The sequence below is a fragment of the Thamnophis elegans genome, chromosome 6 (genome assembly GCF_009769535.1).
Source record: "Thamnophis elegans isolate rThaEle1 chromosome 6, rThaEle1.pri, whole genome shotgun sequence".
Classification (NCBI taxonomy): Eukaryota; Metazoa; Chordata; class Lepidosauria; order Squamata; family Colubridae; genus Thamnophis; species Thamnophis elegans.
In genome coordinates this window covers 78,952,209-78,966,900 of record NC_045546.1, presented here as the reverse complement: position 1 = coordinate 78,966,900, position 14,692 = coordinate 78,952,209, and the positions used below count along the sequence as shown (strand labels likewise).

The window sequence follows — 14,692 nt, the reverse complement described above, 5'->3', positions numbered from 1 at the left end:
GCTTTCATGGCTAAGGTGGAATTTGAACTCCCACTTTCTAGCCTGATGCCTTAACCACTAGACCAAACTGAATTATTTTGACAGTGCCAATAAATATATGATGTTCAGTGTTATCACGATTTTGCAGATAGTGAATTGATACCATATGTATATCCAGACATTAGGAAAGAAAAATAATCAACAACTGTAGACTTATCATTTTTGATTTATATGATTGTTGCCCAGACATTATATATAAGGATCTGAAGCACAGAAGGAAAAATCTAGAAGATTCTTATTAAATTCAGAGTCTGGAAGAAGCCCTGGGAGAACTATACACTTGATACTAAATCACTTATGATGTTCTCTTCACTGAATGGATGGCATAGTCAGGTTGGCTCTGGAAACAGAAGCCTCCATTCATTAAGTGCTTACTGATTAGATTTTCTACTCTAAATACTGCTTGTTGAAGGAGCAGTCAATTGTCATAAAATACCATGATCTGATTTCAGACAATTAGGTGTTACAGATTTTATTGGTAGTTCACTAACTGAAAAGGACATTAGAGATTACATAAATGAAAACTCTAATTTTATTACACTATTTGACATGACATTGTGCTATGTACTAAAAAATTGTTACTCTCAAACATTCCTGTTTTAAGGCATCAGTTTTACAGTGGAGAAATCTGCAGTGCCAACCATATAGTCCTTACGTGCCCTAAATGAGAAAATAATTATTTTTCATTACTATTATTGAAGGAACCAATATTATGCATCAAATCCATCTTACCCCACAGGCATGCAATTTATACATGAAGGAAAAATTCTAAATTTAACAAAATTTCTTTTGTTAAAAAAATACATTTCTATTATACAAGGTAGACCTCCAATTTGGAGCTTAACTTGATTTCCAACATCTATAACATCTAGGTGCCCAAATCAGGCAGGAAAACAAAGACAAAAGGGGAAACTAGTAATATCATCCTGTCTCTTCTTTTAAATAAGATACATTAAAAGGTAATCTGTATTGACAACATCCAGCATTTACAAAAGTACATTTAAGGTGGATAAAAGCATGTTTTGCTGCCCCTTCCTCTAATGAATACAAGTAGAGTAAATATTACATAAGAATTAGAACTTATAAAATGATTTCATTTTGAATTAAAGACCTGTTATCAGCTCAGTCTGAAATTGTTTTTCTGAATATGGCCAAATTTTGTTATACTGTATGCAGAGTTAGGGAGACACTAACTGCCCACTGATTATCAGTAATCATGATATACTATTTCGTCTGTTTTTTATTTTTATTTTTTATTATTACTTTTAATGCTTCTATTTGCAATGCTGGTCTGGGACCATAATGAAATGGATTGATAGACTTAGAACAGGCCAGCACAATATGAAGCCAGCCAATGTTTTCCAACAAAGTAAATTTACAGCCACTGCTACCATTTCAAAAGCATGCTGCTCAGAACATCCAAGCTTTGTTACTGGTTTGCACAGCTCCAAAATGTTAGTAGCCATAGAACAGCTGCTGGCACTCTTAAGCATTTCTTTGTGGCCCACAAGGACTTTTCATTTATCAATGTGGCATTTTCCCATCAACAAATTGAGCATTCCTGACCTACGTCAAGCTAATAATTTTCTTCCTTTGATTGACACACTATTCTCCCTAGTTTTACTTTTCACCTTCAACCATGAAAGTTTTACATTTGTATATAAACACACAATTTAAAAATTATACCATGAAATTGCTTTGTGAATCCTAGTTAAAGATAATACTATAGATATAGATGCATCCTAATTTTTGCTGTAAAAGGAAAGTGGAAATTGTATTTAAACATTGCATAGCTTATAGAGTAGGAAACTGCCCTGTACTGGATTCTCCTTTATTAAACTTCTCAAAACTGCTTCAGAGAATTATAGGGCCCTTTGGAAATGTAAGAAAGAATTAGTGGAGCACTCTGCCAAACTGATAGAGACTTCGAAGACTTAGAGCCGAGGTGGCGCAGTGGTTAAATGCAGCACTGCAGGCTACTTCAGCTGTTCGGCTGTTCAAATCTCACCAGCTCAGGGTTGACTCAGCCTTCCATCCTTCCGAGGTGGGTAAAATGAGGACCCGGATTGTTGGGGTCAATATGCTGACTCTGTAAAACCGCTGAGAGAGGGCTGAATGCCCTATGAAGCGGTATATAAGTCTAACTGCTATATTGCTATTGCTATTGCTATTGTCTCTTCTCCTGATCAAAAGGATCTGGGCATTTGGATTGAAGTAGGAGGTAAAAAGCAGATGTACAGTTTGCTGAGGAGGGGGGCACAAGATTCATATACCCATTAATACTTACACTTGTTCTTTAAGAGACTTGAGAAAAGACTCGGATACCTCCTCTGTTATTTCATCATCTAAGCTAGCCAAGTAGGAATAGAGAAATTGAAAAGTGTCATATGGGATACGGGCTGGTCCACCCTCTGGATCATCCGTTAGAATTTCACATGCATGCTTCATTGAACTGAGCAGGGTCTAAAAAAAACCAAAACAGCAAGCAAACAAGTATACTTTAGAACACAAGGCAAACACTAAGATTCACTTGTAGCTATTCTAATACTGTATTTAATTAGACTTATAGCTTCTCTTTCCACAGAAATGTAGAACTAAAGTAAAACGCCACCAGGGCAGCAAATGTGCAAAAGTAGCACAGTTCTTTATAAATAGGCACAGAATGAAACCTGCATTTATTTCAGTTTTCATCCCAGGTTCATTCATAAAATAAATTGGGAAAACACCTAGAAATACCACTTCAAACATTATGCAGTTCTTAGTGAAAAGCATGCAAATCATCCAGAGATTTTAATGCATGTTGATTGCACATATTTAGTGAGGAAACCAGAACGTTGGCAAATTCTCATGGTTACAGCAGAAAATGGCACATATAACACTCCATAGGGCAGTGATGGCTAACTGTGTTGTTGGGTGACAAAATGCAAGTGCATGTGTGCAATAGTGTGCGCACATGCCAGCACCCATAATGAAAAGCGTGCACAACACACATACACACCCACGCTCCGCACTGCTCGCCTCCAAGCTCAGCTTGATATTTCCTCCAGGGTCAGGGAAAGCCTCCAGACCCTGGGGAGGGTGAAATATGGGCCCAACTGGAAGTTCAGAAATGATCCTTTTCTGGCTACTGAAGAGCCTCCAGTGGCCGGGGGAGGCCGTTTTCTCCAAGAAAGCCTCTGGAGCCTTGGGAGGGTGAAAACCAGTTCAGACACTATATGGCCTGTTTATCGCAAAAATGACCTCCCTTTGGAAGCCCAGAAATTGGCTGGCCGGCACGTGCATCCGTGCTGGAGCTGACGGTTCCGCGTGCCACCTGTCATAGATTCATCATCACGGTCATAGGGGATATTTTTCCTTACCTCTGCATGAGGTTAGTTCTCTATAATTCACCAACAGAAAACCATGCTGACACTTAAGAAAGAACTTAGAATGATTCTCTTCCATCAAGCTTTTGGATTTTGATCTTGGGGGTGGCTATTTTATTTTATTGCATTGCTGGGTGCATTTATTAATTTTATCCATTTGTTGCAAATATATGTTATGTGGCTTTGTGTTTTAATGGCTATCATTTGCTCATAACTCTATGCTTGGAGTGGCAAACAGATCGCACAAAACATTTTTAAAATCTCATTTTCAATCAAAATGGAAATCATAAAATATTTAATACAAAATGCTAGCAAGCAGGAATCACTCAGTTTAACACTGTATTATTCATTTATTTTTATTGTAAATTTGTATTCCACCTATCTCACTATCAAATGATTCTGGTTTCTTATAATAACATAAATAACAGAATAAAACAATTACTGAATCTGCAGCATGTTACCCAGTGGCTTGGTTCAGGATAGACCTCAGGTGATCACCTTTGGGGCAACACAGAATAATCTGTTCAACACTTGATGGACAAAATTTTAATGGTGTTACCAGTTTGAATGGTAAGTCACACAGAATCGCTACTAGACAGGGTGGGTGGCACATAAATCTAATAAATAAAATAAATTGAAGATCAATATCTTTTTCATCACTCTCTAAAAAGTGGAGGTAAGAGTCTGGATGGAAATTGTCCAAGAAGATAAAGTCTAAAGATGATTTTTAAAGAAGGGCATACACCAGTAGTTCCCAAAGTGGGCGGTACTGCCCCCTGGGGGGCAGTGGGATGACTTAGGGAGGCGCTAAGAGGCAAGGGGACAGCAGGGGGGTGCTAAGAGGCAAGGGGGCAGCAGGGGGGCACTAAGAGGCAAGGGGGGCGGCAGGGGGGCGTTAAGAGCCAAAGGAGGTGGGCAGAGGAGTGCTGGAAATGGCCCCCCTCGCAGGGCGCAATTCTGCCTGGGGCTCTGTTGGCTGCCAGTCATCTGAGCACTTCCAGCAGGGGTGAAATTCAGTCTAACGTCCCAAAGACTGGAAGGATTTTTCGCTCGCTCGCTCAGGAGACATACAAGCATGTCAGGCTGGGGGGGTGGGGCAAAGGGGGGCAGAGAAAGAAGAGAAGAGCCTTTTGCCTGCATTTCTCCTCTGAAACGACTCTGTGTGTGCTGTGCATGGAGAAGAGATGCGGGACTGAACGGGGCTGTCCTTGGGCCTGCATTTCAGGGATTGGGAATTGGTGCTGCATTATGCAGCAGAGTCCGATGTCACTGCACAAGAGTGCTTGCCTGCCTGCCTGCCTCTCTCGCGCTTTTATAAATGGCTTTACTTCTGACTCCCTTTCTGGGACTGTGCTGCGAGCCGCCTCGGTGAGGATTGCGCCGCAGCGCGTGTGTGCAACAGAGCCACCCCAAAATCCCTCTTGCACCCGCTCCACACGGACGCACCACTCTCGCCTGCCTCTACCCCTCCCACCTTAGAAATGCAACACAGGTAAACATGCAGTGGGGGGGGGAGAGAGAGGCTAGCCCCCCTCTGCCTCCTTGCTCCATTCGTAGAGGTGCCCTTAAAAAGCGAGGAGTGGGAGGAAGGGCACTTGGGGTTGTTTCTCAAACTTTGAGTTGCAAAGTAATCTCATTGAAGGCTGAAATATAAGGGAGATTGTGGAAAAGGGATAAGCATTTCCAACATATACTATTTTTAAAAAGTAAATAAAAAAGTGGTCTAATTACTGTCTAAAGTTGGATATTATCACAGATAGGAAAAAACAAAGCAAAACAAAATTATGATAGAACAACGTCCCATATTAGAAGAAAATGCTGTTCAAATGTTCCTAGTATGCCAAACAAAATGTTTTATAACCAAATGGAGTTAAAACACTGCAGGTTTTTTTTAATAAAGTGCCCTTCCTATCTTGATATTTATGCACAGTGAGACTTTTGTCAAAGATAAACCTGGATAATGGCATCACTCTTATGTTGTGTGAATATACATGAGCTGCAAGACTTATATTTTGCTATAGTATCATCTACAGCTCCATAAGTACTACTAGGATTTTGACCAGCTGTTGGGCACCAATATATTGAGAAATACGGAAAGATTGATCACATGGGGCAGTCTAATGAGCATTTCTGAAATGGCAGATACCACAGAACAAAGTCTTCTTCCTTCTCTACCCCCACCCCACCCTGTTATTTTGAAGGGGAAAAAAGGCAGCAGTGTGTGTGTGTGTGTGTGTGTGTGTGTGTGAATGATCAAGCATGTATTGTATTACACAGAATTTACTGAACAGTGAAGTGGTTACTAAATTTTACTGAGTTTACTAAGTTACTAGTTACTAAGGTTCTTGAAAAATGACTATCAGACTTTGAAAACCTGGTATCACTGGATCATGTTCAACAATTTTGTTGAATTAATATTACTTAAAAAGGTTTTTAAATTGGATTTTGAATAAATGTGCAATTAATTGCTACAGTTTTGAATTTTACTGTTACTATCTTCCTTCCGTCATGCAAACCGTCCAGTCACATGATCCCCATCCATGTCCACCAAGCCACACCCACAGAACTGGTAGTAAAAAAAATTGAATTCCACCACTGGGTGGGGGGCACTGAGGATCAGTTTGTAGCACCAGGGGGTCGGTGGACTGAAAAAGTTTGGGAACCACTGGGATACACCAAGGCCTCCTGAAAAGGTCTCAGGAACATCCCCTCTTGCAGTGATGCATTTTTTCACTGCTTGGACCCATATGGCAGTTCCCATCCTGGAGGTTTTTACCAACTGGTAGGGGCAATGATCTACATGGCAGATTGTTGTGCTGACAGCAGAGGACCCTGTCCACTTCATCAGATCCAGCAGGACCAAAATGTTCCCAGATAATTAGGCAAGACACTTGCAGGCATCTCCAAGGAACTTGATCCACACTTAGACCCCAACTGGGAATGGAGCCAATCAATTCTGTCTGTGAGAGGTTCCAAAAATCCCTCCACATGGCCCTGAAGATGATCATCTGAGTCCTCCTTCCCCAGGAGGTACCAGGTAACCCTGAATAGGACCACCAGGTGACACTCTGTAGATGCAGTAAGAGCAGAGAAATAATACTGTTACCACTCTTACCATGAACTAGTCCTTAATAGTAACTGTGACCCATGTCCATTTGGATTGATGCCTGGTTTTCCTCCAGTAGTCCTCTAAGTTTGTCTTGGTTCTTTAGTTAGCACTAATAAAGTGGGTTTCCATTAAATTCCTCTTAATTGTGAAATTCAAGGAATTTGGATTAATATATTGTAGCTTAAATGATAACAAACCCAAATATAGGTAGTCCTTGATTTGCAACCATACTGGAGTCTACCTATCACACTCATAAGTCATGATGGGCTAAATTGAGTTGGTCATGTGACTGAATCAATTTCACAACTTTTTTTCGGTGGTTAAGTGAATGCTATCGTTAAGTGAATATCACAGTTATTAAGTGAATCAATAGTTCACTATGGCTGCAGTTTTGCCAAAAACTGGAAGGATGGACAAAACGCGTAAAACGTGGTCATGTGACTGCAGGACACTGCAAAGAGCGTAAATGAAGCTGTGCTGCTGAGCTCCCAAAGTTCAGTCCTGCGACCTGGGAAAGGTTTCCATTGTAATTTTGAATCAGGGTTGTAAGTAACCCCAAGATAGGTCCATCACAACTTTGAACAGTTGCTAAAAGTGATTTCTAAATAGAAACAAAATTAAATATATTCTCTTTGGATAAAGGAATCAATTTAACCATATCTACTTTTGTTGCTATGGGGAATAGTATATGCTTCCAGATTCTATACTTGCAATGAAAAAAAAATGAAACTTTGATTTTGTTTTCATTGATTAGTTAAGTTTATTGTTACAAAATGGTTAGTATGTACTATTGTGTAAAAGTAGAAAGTTGAGGTAATGTTATTATCTTCTACTGTGCCAAAGAGAATTGGAGGTCAATGCCTTTTTCTTTCTTTTTCTCTCTCTACCCTATATTTTCTTTTCTTCCTTCCTTTCTTCTCCCCAAATTTCTATTACTTTTTATTCCCCTTTGTATTTTATATGTTGATAAACCAATGAAAATGTGACAAAAAAGAATACTCATTAAATGCAACCGACACTCTGAAGAATGAAAATTTAAATGATGAAATGATTCTGAATCTATAAGTGCATTTTCCAGTTTTTTAAAAAGTAGATTTATCAAAACAAAGGGTTAAATAAATTTAAAACTTTTAAAAAATCTTATCTATATATGTATGTGTATGTTTGTATTTGCATACACTCAAATGTCCATAATATACATGATTTTCTATATTTTAAACTATGTAAACAGTCTAATTCGATCCAATTAATATTGCATATGTATCATGGATCCTATCTTCCGAACCTCAGACTGCTTTTTTTTTAAATTCTCATCTCATTTCCTTATACATTTAACCAAAATTAAAAATAAAATTTTATCTTTAAACACCTCTACTATTCATTTTAGTAGAACAACAATTTTATACAAGAAAGACTTTTATATCTTACATACCCCACCAAGAGCACTACAGCCAAGGGCAAAAAATTTCATCCATTCTATTCCATCTTCAAAGGTATCTAATTGAAGAAGATTGCGCAGTTGTTCTACTGGTAAGCACAAAATCTTCCACTTTTTATGGAGATCTATTAAATCCACAGTCTTCTTTTGAGACAACTATAAAAGCATATACATCATAAAGAAAATATAAGAAAACAAAATTGGAAATTAACTGTTAATTAGCTAGTTTAAAAACTAGTTGCTACCAGGCAGACAATCATGTCAAGAACAACTGTGGCCCATATGGAAATTGCCAAATAGGATGTGCGCCAGTGTAGTAGGATCAAAGGACAATTTAAGAAAATGGGGTTTCCCCACAGAAGATATTCTATGTGAACGCGGGCAAGAACAATCTATCTTGCATGTACTGCGGTGCATATGAGCCATTCAACATGTATGGAGGAAGACATTATTTGGCAAGAGAAAATGCTGTCAATGTGACCTGATATAGGTGAATGTCATTTAGTTTTAATCCTATTAATTTTATTTACTTTTTTAATATGTGTTATATTTCTGTGACCTATTTTATATTTATTTTACTTACTCAGCATTGAATATTACATATCCATAATTTGAAGGTCCTTTTGCATGAATAAAGAAAAGCTAGTTCAAGGAAAAATCATTTTAGATAGTACAGTTCATTTAAAAATCTATAGTGTTATTGTAGATTTCAGCTGTTTAAAAATATTTTACCTGTTTATGCAAAACTTTAAGGAGGCCAGGGGTCAAACCAGTATCATTTTTCTGTGTGGCAACTGGCATTTCAACACGTTCTTTCACAGGAAGAGGCTCTCCCCTTGACAAAGCATAGAAGTACCTATCATAGTGCCATACCAAATACCAAAAGACAGTTCAAGTTAAAAACATGATGTTAATGTATAAAATTTTCAAAATCAATACTAAAGCTTACACTAAGTGGGAAAAAAGTGTATTTTTGCTTACTCCCTTCAGCTAGGGTGTGACAGGGATTGATCAACTCTTGCTCTCTCAAACAGCTTTCTGTTTAAGTGGATATATTTCCAAATAAAATAGAATAATGCAGCTATCACCATTTCTAGGAATACCTCTGTAGGCTTAAAAGCATTTTTGAATACTCAGTATATCAGACTCCTTAAAATAATTTTAAAGATCTAAGCATAGTTTAAAAGTCAGGTGGGACAGGAGGCTAGGTGGGCACCTAAACAGCTATTTGTGAACAGACTAATGATATGTCCACGGTGATATGTGAACATTGACGTCATATTTTTTGAAGTATAAGACGCACCAAGGTTTTGAAGAGGTTAAAAAAAAATGTTTTTGCACTCTGCAAACCTCCCCAAAACAGCCCATTTTTTTTCAAAAACTGGCCCATTTTTTTTTCAAAAAAGGGCATGAATAGCCTTAGGAGGTTTGTACGGGGGGGGGGGGGGAAATGAGCAGAAAATAGCCAATTTTTTGTGAAAACGGGCCCGATTTTTTGTCAAAAAAAAAAAGAGGAAACTTATAGAGTGCTCCTGGGTGCTGGGGGAGGGGGCAAAATTGAGCAAAAAAACACCCATTTTTCGCTCATTTCTGCCTTCCCCAGCCCCCAGGAGCTCTCTGAAAGCCTCCTACAAGCTATGCACGGCCATTTTGGTGGGGCGGGGTTTCAAGAAGCAAAAAAATGCTATATTCAGTGTATAAGACCCACCCAGATTTTCAGCCTCTTTTTTGAGGGAAAAAGGTGTGTCTTATACTCCAAAAATACGGTAATTACTCTGAGCAGAGATATACTTCTCTCTGTGTGTGTGTGTGAAGTCTTCTTAATCAAGACACTTTACTTTGATTTTCTATTTACCCATAGGACCATTGGAGAACATCACGTGGTTGGGTCCTGATAGCTGCTTTGGTAAATTGTTTCATAATATCTGGCAGTTCAGGTGGAACATGAATCTGCTGTGCACAGAACATAACATCTGGAACAGGCATGGTTATTCAAGGCCCCAAACTACAATCCTATGAAAACTAAAAAGAAAGTGTTCATTAATTAATGTATTCTAAAAAAAAACCTCGAGATGTATAAAGGCATAATATATGTCAATATCATTCTTTATCACATTTATCACATCACTTTATCACTTCACTTTTCTCTTAATGGGTTCAAGGGAGTACATATATAATAAGACTATCACATGTTATCTTCACAGGAATTTAGTAATACCTCATAACTTTGGTAGACTAAGAAATTATTTTTCTCAATAAGCTTATAAGGCTAACAAAATTTACTTAATACACCACCTTTTATTAAGCATTAACAAGCTGGAAATCCTTTTTCATATTATAACAGCTTACTTTGAAAACATACAAGCATAGGTAACACCTATTTATGATTGAAATATGGTTTACATCTAAACATAATTCAAAAAAGTATTTTGATGATAAATTTGGTAGCCAACAAATAGTGATAGCAAAAACAATGCCAACTCATTTTCTAGTACAAAATTAACAACTATATTAGGCTACATCCAAATTATGAAAGTAAACATTTGCTTGCATCAAAGTATTGTTCCCTCACTTTTAGTCATTTGCACATATTCCAAATATTATCTAGAACAATCTTTCCAACTTTCAGATTATGGGAGGGGAAAAAAAATACAATCCACTATAAGTAGGTGATATATGCTTTGGTGGATTAGAATATCACTTCATAATTTGAGAGTGGACTCTCACATGTACTTGTTGCTCTGCCACAAATTATGTGTTTTAATTCCTTTAGTCTATCTTCCCATACCTGGCACTGATTACTCTCTTCTTGTTAAAAAATCAGGATTCTGGTAGCACTTGTCAAGACTAACAAATTGTATTAAAAGGCATAAGGTTTTGTATGGCTCACTTTATTAGAAACAACTTATTCCTGCTAAGGGCTATAAGATCTCACTTCACTGTTGCTTAAATCATCAACCTCAGATCATTCATTAGTAAGATAGGATTGCCATACATCAGTAAATATCTGCACCAGCTAAGTTACACAGTTTTTTTTTCTTGTCATTTTTTGTGATCTTTTCTGAAGCAACCAGCAGTTACAGTATTGTGTAGAGTACTCAAAAAATCTGCATGTTTATCTCTGTTCCATGTAAGTCAAACTCTCTCCTATTTTTCCATACCACTATAAAATGTACCTTGAAAGTAAATAAAACAATTACTTCAATGATGTCTGACAAATCATGAAATCAGAATCCTTATATTAGAATAAATAAAAGTTAGGTTCTGCATATTAATCAAATAATTCTCAGGCATTTAGCAAGAAATATATTGTTCTTAACAATACAATTTTCCAGGAATAATATCCAGAGCTAGAAACTAACATTTTTCTCTTCTGATGGGTCCTTGGTGTTCTCTGAGCTTCACTGTTTTCTTGCAAACCTTTCTTGCATTAGCACTGATGATGTTACCTAGTTTGGATAATGAAATGTCTGCAAGAAAACAATGGTGCTCAGAGAACACCACAGGACCCCACAAGTACAAATCTCTTTTATTGATTTTTCTCTTCTAATATACAATCCAAGTATATACTATTCTACAATGTGTTTACATATTGCTATTAGTTTTAATGCAAAAGTGCAGAACGTAACACTCATCAGAATAGATTTCAATATACAAGGTACTAAAATTACAATTAGTGTTCATAGCAGCTTTCCACATCATCTTTGCCTACAATGTATGGTTAGAAAATACCCTTTCTCTAAGGTGCATGGAATGAGATTGATAGTCTAACATAGTGGTTCTCAAATATTTTGGTCTTAACAATGTTTGAGGATCCCAAGCAGCCGAGGTGGCACAGTGGGTTAAATGCAGCACTGCAGGCTACTTCAGCTGACTGCAGTTCTGCAGTTCGGCTGTTCAAATCTCACCGGCTCAGGGTTGACTCAGCCTTCCATCCTTCCGAGGTGGGTAAAATGAGGACCCGGATTGTTGTTGGGGGCAATATGCTGACTCTGTAAACCACTTAGAGAGGGCTGAAAGCCCTATGAAGCGGTATATAAGTCTAACTGCTATTGCTATTGCTAATGAGGACCCAGATTGTTGGGAGCAATATGCTGACTCTGTAAACCGCTTAGAGAGGGCTGAAAGCCCTATGAAGCAGTATATAAGTCTAACTGCTATTGCTATAGCTTGGGTTTATGTGAATTACTCAGGGACCCCAGAGAATTATTGATCTAACATATCTAGTTTAGAGAAGAAATGATTTATAGAAAATCTGGTTTATAGAAAATTCAATTTCTGGGACATTGTGCATGAGGCAAAGAAGCACTGTAGCCAAATGAGATTATTTTGGGGGGCAATTACATAAATACAAAATATGTGGGGCTCCTTCTTGAGAAGGAGGATCTGTATTTACATATAGACATTTGTAAATCCCATTCTCTTAAACAATTCAGTTTTAGAGCCGAGGTGGCGCAGTGGGTAGAGTGCAGTACTGCAGGCTACTTCAGCTGACTGTTATCTGCAGTTCAGCGGTTCTAATCTCACCGGCTCAAGGTTGACTCAGCCTTCCATCCTTCCGAGGTGGGTGAAATGAGGACCCAGACTGTGGGGGTGATATGCTGACTCTGTAAACTGCTTAGAGAGGGCTAAAAGCCCTATGAAACGGTATATAAGTGTAACTGCTACTGCTATTGCTATTATCAAATACGGATGCCTCCAGATATTTTTAGATTGCAGCCATACAGGTGTATTACACTTTTAATTTTTGGTACTGCTCACCTATTTAAAACACTGCTAGCCTAAGGCTCCCTTGTGTTTTTTTTTTTAGATGAATACGATTAAGACAAAAGCCCAGCCTTGACTGCAATGACTGCTTAGCTTCTTTTAAATATATATTTTATAGCCCGCCTTGTAACCCATCACAGTATTCATAACTCATTGTGGGGGTAGCAAGTGTAATTCTACTTCTCTGTTTTGTATTCAATAAACGCGTTTTCAGCTGATGGCATGAGGTAACTAGCAGTAAATATTCCGGCTGGGCTGGAGTGAGGGAGACTAGAGTTTAAAAATCCTCTCAAGTATGAAGTTAATTTTTTTGAGGGGGGGGGGGGTGTCAGTCATCCATAGGTATATATACACCTTCTCTCTCTAGTTGCAACCTATCTCGGGGTTATTATTCAAATAAAATACGATGCTAGAAGCGGGACGTCATAACAAGGTATCCTAAGCCAGTGGTCTCCAACCTTGGCGACTTTAAGACCTGTGGACTTCAACTCCCAGAGTTCCTCAGCCAGCTTTGCTGAGGGAGGGGCTTGCTAGGCTTTTTATAACCTGTTCAGTCCCACCTCTCCGTTTCCTTTTCCTGTGTAAGAAATTTATTCTGATTGGTTGCCAGACTCCCATGGGGGCCATGCAGGGGCAACTCTCTAGGCTGTCTTTTGAATCCAGGTTTGGTTGAGTTCTCAGGTGCCATGTGGTCAGTTGGGTAAAGTTCCTTAATCCCAATCCCTTGGACCTGAAGGGGAGAACTCTTTGTTATGTAAAGGGACTAGCTTGGCCTTCTTAATGGCCCCTTGACAAAGTGGGGATGGGCAGGAAGCTATAGGCAGCTATTCTGTCTTTTAAAACATGTTTCTTTCTTTTCACCTCCAGAGAAATATTCTGCCTTTTCAATATTTCCTAGGATATTTCATTTTTTCTGGGAGAGGGCTGGGTGATAACTTCCTACAACTATATGCTGTGCCTAAAAACGATATAAAAGTGAAGAGAGTCCTGTTTAAAAACTCGCATTTCAAACGTTTTACAAGGTCTCCTTTAAAAATCCTAAACACATACCACCTGTCACATAAGCTCTCCTAAGCTCTCTGTAAGAAAGGGGAGCAGAAATGTACCGTACCGCAATTAAAGCAGTATCCCAGCTTAATACCCCTCCCCAGGCTTGAAACGGGAGCTTCGTTCCCTTCCTCCGGCTTCAAGTGGCTCTTCTGCTCTAACGGCTAAAGTTGCTGGTTCAGACAACGGTTGAAGGCGCCGCCACGCCAAAGGCTTTTGTTTCTCGGCTGCTTCTCTCGAAAGGTCTGAGCCAGTTGGGTTTCCATGGCAGCGCGCGCGTCTCTGTCTCCTAGCAACGACGGAAAGAATCGAGAATTGACAACCCAGAGCCGCCCTTGGCCGTCCCATTCCGCCGAATCTCTATGGTAAATTCTCTTTTCCCGTCTCCCGCACTTGGAATTTAACAACAGCTGTCGCGCTCTTCAGTTTCCTGCGTCAGCTTACTTTTTACGTAACGCGAGGCCGCGCGACCCTTGATGACGCATGCGCATGCCGAACGCGTCGCGCCCTCCAGGGGGCGCCGTTAATATTGCACAGCGCTACCTTCGAAACTTGTCAATATTTGAGGAGCTTGTTAAAGATTTGCTCTGGGATAAACTTTAAACCGCACTTTTAAATGCTGTTTAATCTTTAATTTTAAATAGTAGAGTGTAGATAGAAATAACATACACGGTAATTTTTTTCAAAAGGAGCCATAGCATACTTTTAAATATTACTTTTATTACTAAAAGCTTAAAAATATTTATGCCAAAGACCCAAAGATTGTACACCAACATGTGGATACCAGATGTTGGATATTCTCTTTGGTTAAATAAAGGGCCACAACGCAACACAAATCATCTATCTATCTCAGTGGTTTTCAACCTTGGCAACCTTAAGCCTGAAGGACTTCAACTCCCAGAATTCCCCAGCCAGCTTAGCTTAGCT

General features: G+C 38.8%; 1 protein-coding gene across 1 annotated transcript; it reads right to left on the bottom strand.

Moving 5' to 3' along the window:
• Positions 1-14,210, bottom strand: ROPN1L (rhophilin associated tail protein 1 like). The gene is made up of 6 exons (XM_032220129.1): positions 13,830-14,210; positions 9,807-9,973; positions 8,684-8,807; positions 7,946-8,107; positions 2,327-2,502; positions 1-699 (listed from the first exon to the last, which is right to left on the bottom strand). Exons 2-6 carry the CDS (start codon positions 9,935-9,937, stop codon positions 639-641), a joined length of 654 nt encoding a protein of 217 aa, XP_032076020.1. The 5' UTR covers positions 9,938-9,973; positions 13,830-14,210; the 3' UTR covers positions 1-638.
• Between the last annotated feature and the right edge of the window lie 482 nt (positions 14,211-14,692).